The sequence below is a fragment of the Ceratotherium simum genome, chromosome 1 (genome assembly GCF_057802395.1).
Source record: "Ceratotherium simum simum isolate JZ-2026a chromosome 1, ASM5780239v1, whole genome shotgun sequence".
Lineage (NCBI taxonomy): Eukaryota > Metazoa > Chordata > Mammalia > Perissodactyla > Rhinocerotidae > Ceratotherium > Ceratotherium simum.
The window spans coordinates 26,377,578-26,393,784 of NC_141900.1; the positions used below are offsets into that span (position 1 = coordinate 26,377,578).

At 36.1% G+C, this 16,207-nt stretch overlaps 1 protein-coding gene across 1 annotated transcript; it reads left to right on the forward strand.

Annotated features, from left to right (window-relative positions):
• Positions 1–14,563: 14,563 nt before the first annotated feature.
• LOC101394426 (olfactory receptor 2T29-like) lies at positions 14,564–15,565 on the forward strand. Its single transcript, XM_004439336.2, has one exon. The coding sequence runs from the start codon at positions 14,564–14,566 to the stop codon at positions 15,524–15,526; it is 963 nt and encodes a 320-aa protein (XP_004439393.1). The 3' UTR covers positions 15,527–15,565.
• Positions 15,566–16,207: the final 642 nt, after the last annotated feature.

Below are 16,207 nucleotides of genomic sequence, written 5' to 3' on the forward strand. Positions count from 1 at the left end.
CATTTCTATACACTAACAATGAAGTAGCAGAATGAGAAATTAAGAATATCATCCCATTTACAATTGCAACAAAAAGAATACAATACCTAGGAATAAACTTAACCAAAGAGGTGAAAGATCTGTACACCGAAAACTATAAAACATTGCTGACAGAAATTGAAGAAGACACAAAGAAATGGAAAGATATTTCGTGCTCTTGGATTGGAAGAATTAACATAGTTAAGATGTCCATACTTCCTAAAGCCATCTATAGATTCAATGCAATCCCTATCAAAGTTCCAACAACATTTTTCACGGAAATGGAACAAAGAATCCTAAAATTTATATGGAACAAGAAAAGACCCTGAATGGGCAAAGGAATCCTGAGAAAAAAGAACAAAGCTGGAGGTATCACACTCCCTGATTTCAAAATATACTACCAAGCTATAGTAACCAAAACAGCATGGTACTGGCACAAAAACAGACACACAGTTCAATGGAATAGAATCGAAAGCCCAGAAACAAACCCACACATCTATGGACAGCTAATCTTTGACAAAGGAGCCAAAAACATACAATAGAGAAAAGAAAGTCTCTTCAACAAATGGTGTTGGGAAAATTGGATAGCCATATGCAAAAAAATGAAAGTAGACCCTTACCTTACACCATACACAAAAATTAACTCAAAATGGATTAAAGACTTGAATGTAAGACCTGAAACTATGAAAATTCTAGGAGAAAACAGAGGCAGTACGCTGTTTGACATTGGTCTTAGCAACATATTTTCAAGCACCACCTCTGACCGGGCAAGAGAAACAATAGGAAAAATAAACAAATGGGACTAGATCAAACTCAAAAGCTTCTGTACAGCAAAGGAAACCATCAACAAAACGAAAAGACAACCTAACAATTGGGAGAATATATTTGTAAACCCTACATCTGATAAGGGCTTTATCTCCAAAATATGTAAATTACTCATGCATCTCAACAACAAAAACCTACCAACCCAATTAAAAAATGGGCAAAAAACCTGAACAGATATTTCTCCAAAGAAGATATACTGATAGCCAACAGACACATGAAAAGATGTTCAAAATCATTCATTATCAAGGAAATGCAAATCAAAACTACAATGAGATATCACATCATGCCTGTCAGAATGGCTATAATTAACAAGACAGGAAGCAACATATGTTGGAGAGGATGTGGAGAGAAGGGAACTCTCATACGCTGCTGGTGGGAGTGCAAACTGGTGCAGCCACTATGGAAAACAGTATGGAGATTCCTCAAGAAATCAAGGATTGAACTACCAGATGATCCAGCTATTCCACTGCTGGGTGTTTATTCAAAGAACTTGAAAACACCAATGTGTAAAGATACATGCACCCCTGTGTTCATTGCAGCGTTATTCACAATAGCCAAGACTTGGAAGCAACCTAAGTGCCCATCAAGGGACGAATGGATGAAGAAGATGTGGTATATATACACAATGGAATACTACTCAGCCATAAGAAACGATGAAATCCAGCCATTTGTGACAACATGGATGGACCTTGAGGGTATCATGCAGAGTGAAATAAGTCAGAGGGAGAAGTTCAAATACCATATGAGTTCCTTCGTTAAGTAGTAGATAATAACAACAATAAACAAACACATAGAGACAGAGATTGGATTGGTGGTTACCAGAGGGGAAGGGAGGTGGGAGGAGGGCTAAAGGGATAATTCGGCACATGTGTCTGGTGATGGGTTGTAATTAGTATTTGGGTGGTGAACATGATGTAATCTATGCAGAAATAGAAGTATAATGATGTACACCTGAAATTTATACAATGTTATAAACCAATGTTATTGCAATAAACAAAAAATTAAAAATAAATAAATAATAAAAAAAATTAGAGCAGCTTTTCTAGAGGTGAGTAAAATTTTTGTTTTAGAACTTGTGATTAGAGAAATAAAAGAAACAAAACTGCACAAATGGACACTATATATGAAAATCTAATTAAACAATGTTAGTTGTCCTTATTACTACATTGATGATACCAAAAAATGTCTTACATTTTATCCTTCCATATATTTTATTTGTTTTTCATGAGTGTTTGGTTTATCTATTTGAAATTCTGTTGAATAAAGTGCAAAGGAAAACTAGAATCTTGAGATTGAATTTATCAGTATATTGGGAGATTGTTGTGATTAGATGGAATAAAGTGACAGGGGTTAGTCTTGGGTTTAGTCCTGGATATGCCACTTCAGTTCTAAAGAGGTGTTTGACATTTGTGAGCTTGCCTAAGCCCTTGGAGTTTCTTTACATCACTTTTGAGATGGGGAAAGAAAAACATCCTAATCAATTTCCTTGAGGAGTAAGTGGGGTAAAACGCACAGACAGCGCACAACACCCACTCCAAACTGTAAATTCTCTTCCTGCCACTGTACCTTCCACACTCCTTGTTTTTCTTCAAGTCATGAAGTTGTGAGAGGTTGTGTAGAGTCAGAGAGACCTCTAGCTAAACCCTAGCTTTGCTACTCAGCATCTCTAATGAGCAAATTACCCCACAACTGCCTTGGTTTCTCTATCACTAAAATAGAACTAGCAACACAAATATCATTGAGAGGCTTTGAATATTAAATGAGTTTAATATATTCAAGCTATCCAGTCCAGGGCCTGGCCCCTCGAAGGGTCTAGATAACTGTTGCTCCTTCTCAGGGATGACTGGATGAAGGTGGCTTTGCCCACAACTCTGTGTGTCTTCTCTGGTTCATCATGAACACACAGGAGCCAATGTAGTCTCCATCACATGGAAAGAGCTCATCATCTGTCTGTTGAATTAAAGAACAGTATTTCTGTTCTTTTCATCTTCCAGTTACACAGCTACATAAGTATATGATTGAACTGCAAAATCATCTTATATAAAACTTACTTTATCTTTTTCTCACAAATCTATTGTTCATGCAATATTCTTTGATTTAATATAACTATTATTTCCCCAATCAAACTCTTTGAAAATGCAAATATTCCTAGACTCTTGGGTCATTCAATCATTTATTCCACCCCTATGGATTACCTTCCATGCCTCAGACAGATGCTGTGTAGTTCATGAGGGGTACAGCAGTAAACAGAACACACCCTGTTACCTCAAGGAGTTTGTTAGTGGAGGAGAGAGCTGTGCAGACATGAGATCCCAATCATAAGAACTATAAGGTGGCTCCACCCAGAAAGCCTTGTAACATCTAGGAGGGAACCTCAGATTAGAGCAGAGATCCTGAAGGAAAGACTATATACACATAAAGAGACAAAAAATATAGCAAAGAGAGGACCAGCACATGAACAGACAGGAGTATAAAAGAGGCAGTGAAAATTTCCGGAAACTGTAAATATCAAATTGTGTGTAACTGTAGCCTAGAATGAAAAGGGAAGCTGTAAGCATATATATCTTTATATTCACTTTAATTACTATAATTTTCTTATATTTATTAATTACACATATAAAATTCCTTCTTCTCTTCCAATTTCCAATTATTCTAAGTCTAGAGTGAATAGTATACATTATATATTCATGTTGATAAATAAATGGCAAGCAGTTGGATATATTGGAGGATATATTTGGTGTAAAACTAATATGGCCTGACCTTGTTTTTCCAAAAGAGCCCGAGGTTGTCTTTGAACATGCATTGTATATTTGCTTTAAGCATTTACCATGTCCCAAAGACAAGAACAAATGCCCTCAAGATAAGCATGGAACTTTCTCTACATTGGCATTTCCTTAAGGATAATCATTTCTCCCTAGGCTAGGATTTGATTGCTGCACTCATCCTGTGACCACCCACCTTGAGACAACAGACCTGCTACCTGCTGTGTTCATTAATTGCTGTGCCAACAGAAGACTCTCTTGACTATTATAAAAAGGCCATTGCAATCATATGTGATACATGTTCTTTGATGGGGTATAACCACTCTGTACACCCTACGTCTTTGGTGCCCTTCATTTCTTGAGGAGTGAAGACCCCGGGCTGTATGGTCCTCAAATTTGGCTCATAATAAACTCATCCTACTTTTGATTTATAGATTGATTATGGATTATTTGTGTTGACAATGTATAATTCATTTATATATAGTTAAATTTATATTAAGTATATTAATAAACAAATATTAATATTACAATGTTTACTCTAGATTCAGAGATTGGAGGAGTGTGAGGAAAAAGGCAAACATACCTCACAGAAAGTGGTTGTACATTCCCAAGGGAGAGGTATGGTGATACCCACTTTCATAAATAACTATTTGCATGATTTCTGAAATATCTTCCTAAAATCTCTCCCAAATTTTCTCCTCTGCAACATTTCCAACTGACACCCTAATTGAGATGTATTCTATTTTTATTGAAACCTAGAATGAAACATCCTAGTCCCCAGTCTTTTTTTTTTTTTTTTTGTGAGGAAGATCAGCCCTGAGCTAACATCCATGCTAATCCTCCTCTTTTTGCTGAGGAAGACCGGCTCTGAGCTAACATCTATTGCCAATCCTCCTCCTTTTTTTTTTTTTCCCTCAAAGCCCCAGTAGATAGTTGTATGTCACAGTTGCACATCCTTCTAGTTGCTGGATGTGGGACGTGGCCTCAGCATGGCCGGAGAAGCGGTGCGTTGGTGCGCACCCGGGATCTGAACCTTGGCCGCCAGTAGTGGAGCATTTGCACTTAACCACTAAGCCACGAGGCCGGCCCCTAGTCCCTAGTCTTATTCTTCCAATCCATTTCACACTTTCTAAAATAAATTTTCATTGTAAAAATAACACTGAAAAGGGTGCATAGACTTTAACGGTGCAGTTTATGAAATATTTGTAAAGGGATCACCTAGTGCCCATCCACCCCCTACCTAAAACAAGAACCTTCTTGGTGCCTGGAAGCCCTTGATATGTTAATTAAACACCAGCTCCTGCCTGAAAGGTAGTTACTGCCCTGATTTTCATGAAAACCATTTTCATATTTTTATTTATAGATTTGTTACCTGTTTATGTTTACTTAACAATGCCAATTGATTTGGTTTATATATGATTGGATCATGTTGTTTATATTCTTTTGTCACTTGCTTATAGAATTGTTTATTATTACATTTTAAAAATTCATCCATGATGCTGTATCATGGATTTATTTGCTTCATTTGTTGTGTAAGATTTAATTTCCTGACTATGCTATAATTTATTTATGTGCTCTGTTGTTGATGAACATATATGTTGTCTTTGGTTTTTAGCACTTACAGGTAATGCTCGTATGCATTTTTGTACATGTGTCCTGGGGGTATGAATTTGTATATCCCAGGATCAATAAACACATCACAGAATCAATAAGTATCCTGATATTATCTATGTAATTTTGTGGCATCTCTAGTGATGTTCTCATTGTCATTGTTGACAATGGTTATTTGTACTTTCTCTTTTATTTTCTGGTCCATTTCTGCAGAAGTTTATATTATTAATGTTTTCAAAGATCTATCATATGGCTTTGTTGGTCTCCCTATTGTGTGTTTTGTTCATTTTGCTCTCTTTGGTTTTCATTTGTTGTTGTTTTTTTTTTCTTTGTTGAGGAAGATTAGCCCTGAGCTAACATCTATTGCCAATCTTACTCTTTTTTTCGCTTGAGGAAGATTAGCCTGGAGCTAACATCTGTGCCAGTCTTTCTCCATTTTTTTATATGTGGGTCGCCACCACAGCATGGCTGATGAGTCGTGTAGGTCTGTACCTGGGATCTGAACCTGCAAACCTGGGCCACCAACCTTAACCACTAGGCCGTGGGGCCAGCCTGTGTTGTTCTTTTATATTCTTTTAAAAGTATGTGTAACTCATTGATTTGAAATTTTAAAATCCTACAGATTTGATACATGAATTTCTTTATTTTGGCCCAAATGCTATTTAGAATAATATTTTATAATCCACAGGAACATGAGACATTCTTATTTATCTTTTAAGTTAAATTCTGAATTCAAACTTTGTGGTCAGAAACTTCAATCCTATGAAGCGTATTACACCTTACTTTATGGCTCCTGTGTGATCAATTTTTTAAAATGTTCCATCTGTTCCACTGTTGTTAAATGTAGTGTTCTTCATACACTCATTAGAAATTTTGCTGTTCAAATTTTGTTGATTTTTGTCTATTTCTTCTGTTAATTATAGAGAGGAATGTGTTATAATCTCCCGCTACTTTTTTCTCCTTTAGTCCCCTCTTTTTTTTTCGATATGTTTTGGAGACATTGTCTTAGGTGCATAAAAATGTAGACTTTATTATTTTAAGTGGCTTTCTCTGTTTTTCTTAATGCATTTTTTCCTATTTTTTTCTGATGAATCCACTTTCTTTGTATGAAACATCTTGTCTCCATTTTTACTTCAAACTTCCTCCATCCTATGTAAAGGGTAGTTAGGAAATTAAAATACCTAAACTCCCCTCCCAACTCATAGGCTGTTGCTGTCAACTGTTTTTATATCTCTCCTTTTATAAAGAAACCCTTACTATATGTATGTATTACTGCTTTTATAATAAATATTATTTTATCTTTTCCCACGTGTATCATATTATTTGTTCTTCATACTTTATTGCATATACTTTTCATGTGAGGGTCTACTGGTATCAAATACTTTTAATTTTGGGTTGTTTAAATATATCCTTTATTATTGAAATATACTTTTACTTCTCAGGAAATTTAGGTTGCAAAGTCTTTCTAATTGTTTTATTTTGATTCAGGATTCAATTGAGAATAACACATTATATTTATTTACTGTTACTTTAGGCTTCTTTTATTTAGAATAGTTCTCCAAAATTGCACTGCATTTAAATTTTAGCTTAATAAGTTAATTTTAACATAAAAATATTTTTTCCCACTGACTTGAGATTTAACCACTTTCATGTACTAACTATAATTGTACCAATTTATGGACTTTTTAACTCTTAATTAAACTCTTTAGTTATAAAGACTTTATAGCATATTTAAGTATCTGGAAGGTCTAGTCCCTTATATTTTCTTTATTTTTGTTTGTCTGGGTTATGTATTTACTTTCTGTAAACTTTAGAATCAATATATATTGCTTGAAGAAAAAAAGCATGTGTTACTTCTGTTGGGTTTTTTATAGACTGAATGTATGTGTCCCCTCCAAATTCATATGCTGAAGCCTTAACCCCCAGTCTGACTGTATTTGTAGATGGGGCATCCAAAGGAAGTAATTAAGGTTAAATGATATCATGAAGTTGGGGCCCTGATCCAATAGAATTAGTGTCCTTATAAGAAGAGATATCAAAGCATACTCTCTTTTTCCCTCTCTTTGTGTGCAAACACTGAGGAAAGCCACTCGGGGAAATAGTAAGAAGGGGGCTCTCTTTAAGCCAGGAAGAAGCCCTCACAAGAACTGAATGAGCCAGAATCTTACTCTTAGACTTCTAGCCTTCAGAACTGTGAGAAAATACATTTCTATTGTTTAAGCCTCCCAGTTTATGATATTTTGTTGTGGCAGCCCAGAGTGACTAACATCAATAACATCAAGTTTAATAACATTTAATAACATCAAGTTAATATTAACTTATGGAGAATTGACATCTTCCTGATGTTGAATTGTCCTTCCCGAGAATAAAATATATTACATTAGTTTGACATGGCTTCCGTAACAAAGTACCACTAACTGAGTTAATTAAAAAAAATAGAAATTTATTGTGTCACAATTCTGGAAGCTACAAGTCTGAGAACAAGTCATCAATAGGACCATGCTCCCGTTGAAGGAGCTGGAGAAAGATCCATCCCAGGGCTCTCTCCTAGTGTCTGGTAGTTCCGTGGCTTATGGCAGCAACACTCCAGTCTTCACATGATATTCTCCCTGTGTGTGTCTGTGTCCAAATTTCTCCCCTTTATAGGGACATTAGTCATATTGGATTAGGGGCTCAGCCTACTCTGATGTGACCTCATCTTACCCCATTACATCTGCAACAAACCTATTTCCAAATAAGATCACTTCTGAGGTACTAGGGGATAGGATATCAACATAGGAATTTGGGGAAGATGCAATTCAGCCCATAACATTTTGCCCTAGGTTTCCCGCAAATGTGTGTCCACCATGCAAAATACATTAATTTCATCCCCATATCCCTGAAATTCTTAATCCATTCCAGAATCAGCTCTAAGTTTGGACTCTCATCCAAATATCTAAATCAGGTCTGTGAGAGTCTCCAGGTATGATTCATCCTGGGGAAAAATTCCTCTCCCTCTGTGAATCTGTGAAACTAGAAAACATGCTATCTGCTTCCAAAAAATAATAATGGGACAGACATAGGATTGACAGGCCCATCCCACAAGTGAAAAATCAGAAATAAAATAGGAATCATGAGACTGAAGCAAGTTGGAAACCTAGCCAGGCAAATTCCATTAGATTTTGAGACAAGAATAATCCTCTTTGACTCAATATTTTGTCCACAGGAATGATGGCCCCACTCCTGAGCGCTGGGCAGGTAACTTTCCATTTCTTCATATCTATGCTTGTGGCTTTCAGGATTATTTTTACATTTTCCTCATAAAAGTCTTGCACATTTATTACTGAGTTTAGTTCCTAAATTTTTTGTCATTTTTGTTGCTTTTATAAATGAGATATTCTCTCCATTTATATATTCTACTGGATTATTGCTTGTGCATGTGAAGACAGTGATTTTAGTGTCTTCATTCTATATCCTGCTACCTTATTATATTTTTTATTGCTATTCATTTTTTAAGGCAAAACATGGGAAATCAATATCTAGTATCTTTCTAGAAAGTGAAACCTTAGTTGGTTAAAAACATTAAAAACTGGAACAACAGAGGGTTGTTTTTTATTGTCAAACTTAAATGATATATGTTTTACGGTATAGTGTATTGCTTTAACACATGAAAGTGAACTAAAATAACTAATGAAAATATTCAAATGAAATATTGGAATTATAGCAGATTTTAGAAATGTCAAATAAAGTATTTACATAAAGATCAATAGCTATTCTGTCACTATTAATGCTTATTAAGTATTCACAAATGGGAAAATATTCTTTTAAAAATGATAATAAGACAAATATCTTGAAATAATTTCAGTAAGTACTATGGAAGATTTTTAAGAAAAAATTTTAAAAAGTCAGACTTGGCTTCTAACCATTTGAATAACCTGTGAAGCCTACTATATTTCTGGATGAATATCCTCAACATTTTAGCAATATTAATCCTTCCTAAATATTTTTAATTATATTCTAATCAAAATTCGATTAGATCTTCTGAATCTGACCAAATGTTTTAAAAGATCAACTTATTGGAGAAACAAATAGACAGGAAATTTACCATTTTGAATGTGAATATAATGGTAACAAGGAGAATTGTTCCACTAGATGTTAAAAATTATCATGAATAACATCAATAAAACAAGACATTTTAAAGGAACTTGGCAATAGGTCATAGGAAAAGAAGAGAGGAGATGGAAATTTAAGCTCAGCTACACTGGCTCCTGGTGTAAGACATCTACTGTTCTTTCTCATGCAATCCCATTGCTTCCTCCGTACATTGCTTATCCCCTAACCCATGACTTCAGATCTGTCCTCTCCCGTGAACTCATGACTCAGGCCTCCAGTGGCTCTGCATCTTCTCCATGAACATGTCTATTGGGAAATTTGAGTTCCAAACTCAGTTCTAAGTTTCTTCTCCAAATTGGGCAGCCCCAGTGTCTTGAGTGCATCCATAGCACTTCAACCTAACATCCTCCACCACCACCTCCTCAGTCAGTCACCACATCTCTCACCAGGACTCACTCAAACCACTCCCTGCATTCTTTCTCCCTGGATTTATTCTCCATAAAGCCTCCAGTGACGCTTGTACACCTAAGTCCTATCATGCCCTTCTTCTCTGTCAGTCCTCCAGTGACATCTCAGAGTGGGATTTACTGAGAGATAGGAGAGTAGAAACCCTAGGTCCCCTCACTCTGTGGGTCTCTGTAAGTGCTGGCAGTTGCTGGGAGTCATAGCATGTTGTGGTGGGGAGGGCATGCCAGGCTGCAGTCAGGACACAAGACCATGTGAGCATATCTGGTAAACTGTCCAAAGAGATATTAGAAGAAAGGGACCATTGGTTGGTTGTGATTTTCTTTCCTTTTCTAAATGCACGTTCACTCTTTTGAGTTTTATACTTGTATATTTTTAGCCAATACCTTAAAGACACCCTGATCATCCGTGGTTCTTCCAAAGCCCCTCACAACCCTGGAGGACCTCTTCTTGGCTCCATGTGTAAGCTCATTTTCTATATTTCTCCGACTGTCTCACCACAAACTGAGAGCACGGATCTTCTTGTTGTTCAATAACATGGCAAGTAAGTTTCTGTCTCAGGGGTCTTTACCTTTCCTGTTCCCTCTGCTTAAACACCCCTGCCCAGATGTTTAATGGCTGACTGCCCCTGTTTCATTGATGGGTCTGATGAAATTTCACATGCCATATAAAATAGAAGATCCATGATTATCATCCTCTCACGCTGCCTTTAATTTTATTCACTATAGTTATTAATACTTGACATAATATTATGTATTTACTAGTTTATTGCCTTTATTTACCACTATACTATGAGCCTTATGAGGGCAGAATCCGTATTTTCACCCTCACTAACCTGGAATAGTGGCTGGTACATAACTGGTACCGAAAAAATATTTTTGGAATGAATGAATTAAATAAAGGATCATTTAGCACTTGGAGTTAGTCTTTGCTTGAAAACAATTATGTTAGAAATCTACTTCATATCACACCTGTAATAAGTTATTGCTGTATTAGTAGTTAGATTTACAAAAATATGCTCAGGCTCATTCTTAAAAAATGTAAACATGAATATTTTTAATAATCTCAAAATGTGTGAGAACTTTCTAAACAAAAGATGCTGAAAGAAATCATTAAGGTTAGTATATTAAACTAAATACTTTTTAAAATTCTGATGGAGCAAAATATCAAAATTAAAACTGAAATAAAAATATTATAGACCATATTACTCACAAAAAGTTACTGTTATTAATATATAAACCTTTTTTTACTTATAAACAAAAGCTTTCAATAGAAAAAATGTACAAAGATATAAACAGATATTTCACATAATTAGTTGCATGGATAAACTAATGAAAATCATAAATATATTATTAATCAAGAAAGGCAGGTTAAACAATGATTTACCTATCAAACTGACTGAGATAGAAAAGCACATAAAATTTAATGCAAGTTCAGGTGAAGTTTGAGGTCATAGCACAATTTGAAGAAGATTTGGAAAAGCAATTCAGTGTTGTATATGAAGAAACTTGAAACATTTTATACCCTCTGGTAGATTGTCTTAGGAAGAATTGCATTCAGAGAATTCTTTCTACTTAAGTACTTTTATTTAAGTACAACTTATAATTTGGAAATTTTAATGCAACATCATTATTCGATATTAGAGTGGATTGTAAGTGAGACAGGACTAATTTGGTAGAATATTAACCTCATTATTTAGTGTGCAATCATATATAAACACTTTATACATTTCAAACTAAAGGGATTTAATGCAGCAGATTGGTCACAGAGCCGGCAAATTTCTGGCTAGAGGAGCAGGAAGGGGAATGTTTTCACCCGAAGACCATGAGAATTTGCCAACCACTGGAGCCCTGCATGTCCCTCACTGCTGAGCTGATGTAGACTGTGCATTCTAGGGCTACTGGTGGGACACTCCCCTGCTGCAACCCAGATGCCTACCTCCCACCAATGCCACTGAAACTGCCTTTGGGGTGCTGGGTTCTGCAGCTCCCACATGGTCTTCAGTTGCCTACAGCTACTACAGCTGCCAGAGACCATCACCAGAAGCAGGAAAAAAGATGAAATTTCTTTCTTCCTCCCACCATCCAGTGGCTCCCAGAGCCTGCACTCTCAGAGCCTTATGGGAAACAAACTGAAAAAGGGGTCTGGATAAACCATCTACAGGCTGAAAACCTGGAGGACACAGGAGGTTCCAGCCCCCAAGTGTGGGCCTTACAAATAGAAGTCACAATCTGGAAAAAAGATGTCATGAACAAAAGATGGCATGGGAATATGACCAACATAGATCCAGAACAAAGATACAGATAAATGTTCAGAAGAATTTGGCTACAAGTTCCGTGAGGGTGGGTTTGCTTCTGTCTTGTTCCCTGATTTATCTCAACTGCTTGATACATGGTATACACTCCATGCATATTTGTATTTTGAAAGCAAGATATAACATTTAAGGCATGATTTTTGTCTGGGTGATTGCATTATGGTTGATTTTTAAATTTTCTTTGTAATTATTTCTGTTTTTATATTTTTCTATAATTAGCTTTCAACATTTAAATTAAAAACAAATGCCCTAAAATGCAATGCAATGTTAAAGCAAGGCAGATTGCAACTGAGTGACAGAAGAGAGTACAATAAGTAACCTAATGAAGATTGATCCTGACAAAGATGTAAAGGAGACCACCTCAATTTTAGTCTCAGCCACAGTACTTATCACTGTTGCTGTCTTCGACACATCAGTTAGACTATGAGTTTCAGAGTCTGTAGCTCTGAAAGATGAGAAGAGCAATATCAATACCTCACAAAATAATTTTGAAGATTAAATGAGGATATACACGTACATACAAGAAAAATATGTTGTAAAGTGAAAAAGGCTAAGGCTATATATAAAATAATGTGTATTTCGTAGATAAGATTTTATTGAGGGTGGTGAGATTTGAGATAATTGCTAATATTGGTGAAGATTTCTAGTTTAACAATAAAAAGAGATAAAAAAAAAGACGAGAAGAAAACCAGAAAAGTGCAACAGAGATATCTATTAGCTTTTTTAGCTTTCTTAATTGCATTCTTCTTCAAAGTCCATATGAGATTTATCAACAGAAAGTCTTCAACCACTCCCCTAATGGGCATAGTAAAACCAGAGATGATGTCACTCAACTATTTGTCTTTATAGAGCTAACAACAGCCACACTCCATTAGCTCATCTAGATGAGGACTGCGGCATCTTCTGATGTTGGGTTCAATCAGATAGGAAGACAGAACTATAGGAGCAAAAGGGTAATTACTGTTTTTGACTTGTTCTACTTCTGACATTCTGTTAATTCTTGACCATATTTCTCCATTTTTTTCCCTATTATCTATTTTTATGGAGAAAAGCAAATGTGTTTTTTCTGGAGTCTTTTATATACTACTTATTTACTGCAACTCATTAGTAAATGGGTTTTTGATTTTCAATTATTTATGGACAAAGGAATATATATTCCTCCTATATTATTGGATGATAAGTTTGTTTTCTTGAGACTGAAATTTTATAGGAAAAAAGAAACTATCTTGAGAAGGGATAACTTCTGATAGTTAAGACACTGAAATAAATGTCCCAATCATATTTATATTTCCTAGATTCAACTGACAGTGAGTGGCTAATACCTACATTGTAGACTGTGCTGGGAGGACTTTGTTCCTGCAGAACTAAGGCAGCATTACATGGTCTGTATATCTTTTTATTAAGGCATCAAATTCATTTTCAGTTTGTCTACTGCTTCAGCACCCCAGAACTTCCGACTGTTAATAAGTCAAATATCGTAATTAGTCATTGGAATTATTACAAGAGTATACAGTGTATTTGAAACTCGGAAACTGAAATATGCCTGTATCATAACCACTTCTAAACTCTTCTCAGAAAAATGAGTGAATATTTCCTTCTTGTTGGTAAGGTCTTTTAAAAGTTAACATTTAACATGTCAGAAATTGAAAATTTCAAAGGTTTAATCTCCATAAGAGAAAAGGTAGAAGAAGCTATTACCGATTCTCATCAGAAGGCAAAATGTATTTTACTTCTATTGTTCTTTCTTATTTATTTTACAGCTATTTTAAGACTCTACTTTAAATCACATTTGTATAATATTTCTTCCTGAATAGACTGACTGTGACCTCCTTAAGTGTAACGTAGTTTAATTTTTTTCTGATTCATCTTCAGCATCTAACACAGATGCAGGCTGTGAGCAGTAAGATAGAAGAGGAATCAGTGAATTGGAACCAGAGACATCTCAGTCTTGTTCAGTTTTCCTCTCTGCATCTCAGTTTCCATGAAAAATTGATTGCTATAGACAATAAAGCAGCCGATGTTTGCAAAAACAACTAAAGCCTTGTGTGGTAAATGGCAGTGACCTTCTAAATACTAATTCTTTTCCCTAAGATTTAGAACAAATGGTAGGAGCTTTAAGGAGATGAAGCTGGAGAAACTTCAGTCTAGTACAGACAGAACTGAGATGGGATTCTCCATAGAGCTCTGCTTAACCAGGGTTAATATAAGAAATATATATTATATATTTATTTATATTTATATATTTATATAAATATATATATTTAGTTTGTTGATAAATTTGTTGAACTATAGGTAATTTATAACCCCTAAATCTACAGGCCGATGGAACCTCCTCCTATTAGCACAACTGGGTTAGCATGTACACACACACAAACACACACACACACAAGCTCACAAAACATTCCTTTCATGTGTTCATATCCCATGAGTAATCAATTAATCCCAAAGTCTTCCTTGGTGACCTAGGTGAAATCTCATGGACAACAACTCCTGGATGGCCAACCACACTGCACCATCGGATTTCATCCTGGTGGGAATCTTCAGTCAATCCCAGCACCCAGCTCTCCTTTGTGTGGTTATTTTTATGGTTTTCCTGATAGCCTTGTCTGGAAACAGCATCCTGATCCTTCTGATATACTCTGATGCCCACCTTCACACTGCCATGTACTTTTTCATCAGCCAGTTGTCTTTCATGGACATGATGTACATTTCTGTCACTGTGCCCAAGATGCTCATTGACAAGGTCATGGATATAAATAAGATCTCAGCCCCTGAATGTGGGGTACAGATGTTCCTCTATGTGACACTAGCAGGTTCTGAATTTTTCCTTCTAGCTGCCATGGCCTATGACCGCTATGTGGCCATCTGCCATCCACTCCATTATCCCATTCTCATGAACCACAGGGTGTGTCTCTTCTTAGTGTCTGGCTGCTGGTTCCTGGGATCTGTGGATGGCTTCATGCTCACATCCATCACCATGACCTTCCCCTTCTGCAGATCCCGGGAGATCCAACATTTCTTCTGTGAGGTCCCTGCTGTAATGAAGCTCTCCTGCTTGGACACCTCTCTCTATGAGACACTCATGTACCTGTGCTGTGTACTCATGCTCCTCATCCCTGTGATAGTCATTTCAAGCTCCTATACTTTCATCATCCTCACCATCTACAGGATGAACTCAGCAGAGGGGCGGAAGAAGGCCTTCACCACTTGTTCTTCCCACATGACTGTGGCCATCCTCTTTTATGGGGCTGCTGTCTACACCTACATGCTACCCAGCTCCTACCACGCTCCTGAGAAGGATATGGTTGTATCTGTCTTTTACACCATACTCACTCCTGTTCTAAACCCTTTAATCTATAGTCTTAGGAATAAGGATGTCATAGGTGCTTTAAAGAAAATGTTGAAGGTGGGATCTGTCTTTCAGGAAACTATAAAGTGAGAAATTTTTGTACAACTAGTTTATTTTCCTTGTCTTTACACATCAGAAGTTTAGGACTTTATGCCAATGTTATTACTCAGATTCTCATACCATGATGTGTCATCCCTTTTGGAGGAGCTATTTTCCTGAACTGGAAAGCTCTTCATTTTTACACTACTTCTGCATTCGAAATATTTATATAATTGTATCAGTATTACATTCTTTGAAGTTGATAACTACACTATGATTCTGTGGGAGAATATTCATATTTTTAGGAAATACATAATGAAAATATTTAGAAGAAAAATATGATAGGGTGTGCAACTGATGAGTTAGAGAGAGAGAAAGGTGATGAAGCAAAAGGTGGATAGTGTTCATGGTGAATCTAGGTAAAGGGTATATAAGTGTTAATTGTACTATTATTACTTGTGTTACTTTTCTGTAAATTTGAAATTACTTAAAAATAAAAAATAAAGTGTCAGACTTTTCTCTCTTTTTTGGGGGGATCCTACTTTCTGCTTGGTGGCAATGTAAGTGAAATGTCTTAGATATCATGCTCATTTTAATATGGCTGATCATTACTGCAAAAATCCAGTCATCTGCCCACCTTTATTGAGGGCTACCTTGTTCTTCATGGTGCAGCCCTGCAGGCATGTAGTGGGTGTTACCTCTCCGAAATCATTAGTACCGTGTGGTAGATTG

Bases quoted from the DNA above. Each gene is read 5' to 3' on its own strand.
- LOC101394426 (XM_004439336.2), top strand. From the start codon at position 14,564: ATGGACAACAACTCCTGGATGGCCAACCACACTGCACCATCGGATTTC.